Below are 274 nucleotides of genomic sequence, written 5' to 3'. Positions count from 1 at the left end.
GTCCCACGCCTCCCTCCCGCCCGCCGTAGGATCACCACCACCCACATGGGCAAGCACAGCCTCTACACGCGGGAGTGGGGCGAGGTGCAGAAGATGGTGCAGAAGATGGTGGCCCACCCCGACTACGACCCCACCACCAAGGACAACGACATCATGATGCTGAAGCTCCTCACGCCCGTCACCCTCACCGACAGGATCCAGCCCATCCCCGTGGCATCCTGCCTCCCACAGCCCGGCACCACCTGCGTCACCTCGGGATGGGGGGCCACCACCT

General features: G+C 66.4%; 1 protein-coding gene across 1 annotated transcript; it reads left to right on the top strand.

Annotated features, from left to right (window-relative positions):
* Nucleotides 1-45: 45 nt before the first annotated feature.
* LOC104515842 (trypsin V-B-like) lies at nucleotides 46-246 on the top strand (the record flags this gene model as incomplete). Its single annotated transcript, XM_010159969.1, has 1 exon — nucleotides 46-246. A coding segment is annotated over exon 1 (201 nt), but the record flags the coding sequence as incomplete, so codon positions are not given.
* Between the last annotated feature and the right edge of the window lie 28 nt (nucleotides 247-274).

The sequence above is a fragment of the Eurypyga helias genome, unplaced genomic scaffold (genome assembly GCF_000690775.1).
Source record: "Eurypyga helias isolate BGI_N326 unplaced genomic scaffold, ASM69077v1 C14973736, whole genome shotgun sequence".
Classification (NCBI taxonomy): domain Eukaryota; kingdom Metazoa; phylum Chordata; class Aves; order Eurypygiformes; family Eurypygidae; genus Eurypyga; species Eurypyga helias.
This window is presented reverse-complemented; position numbering and strand designations above follow the sequence as displayed.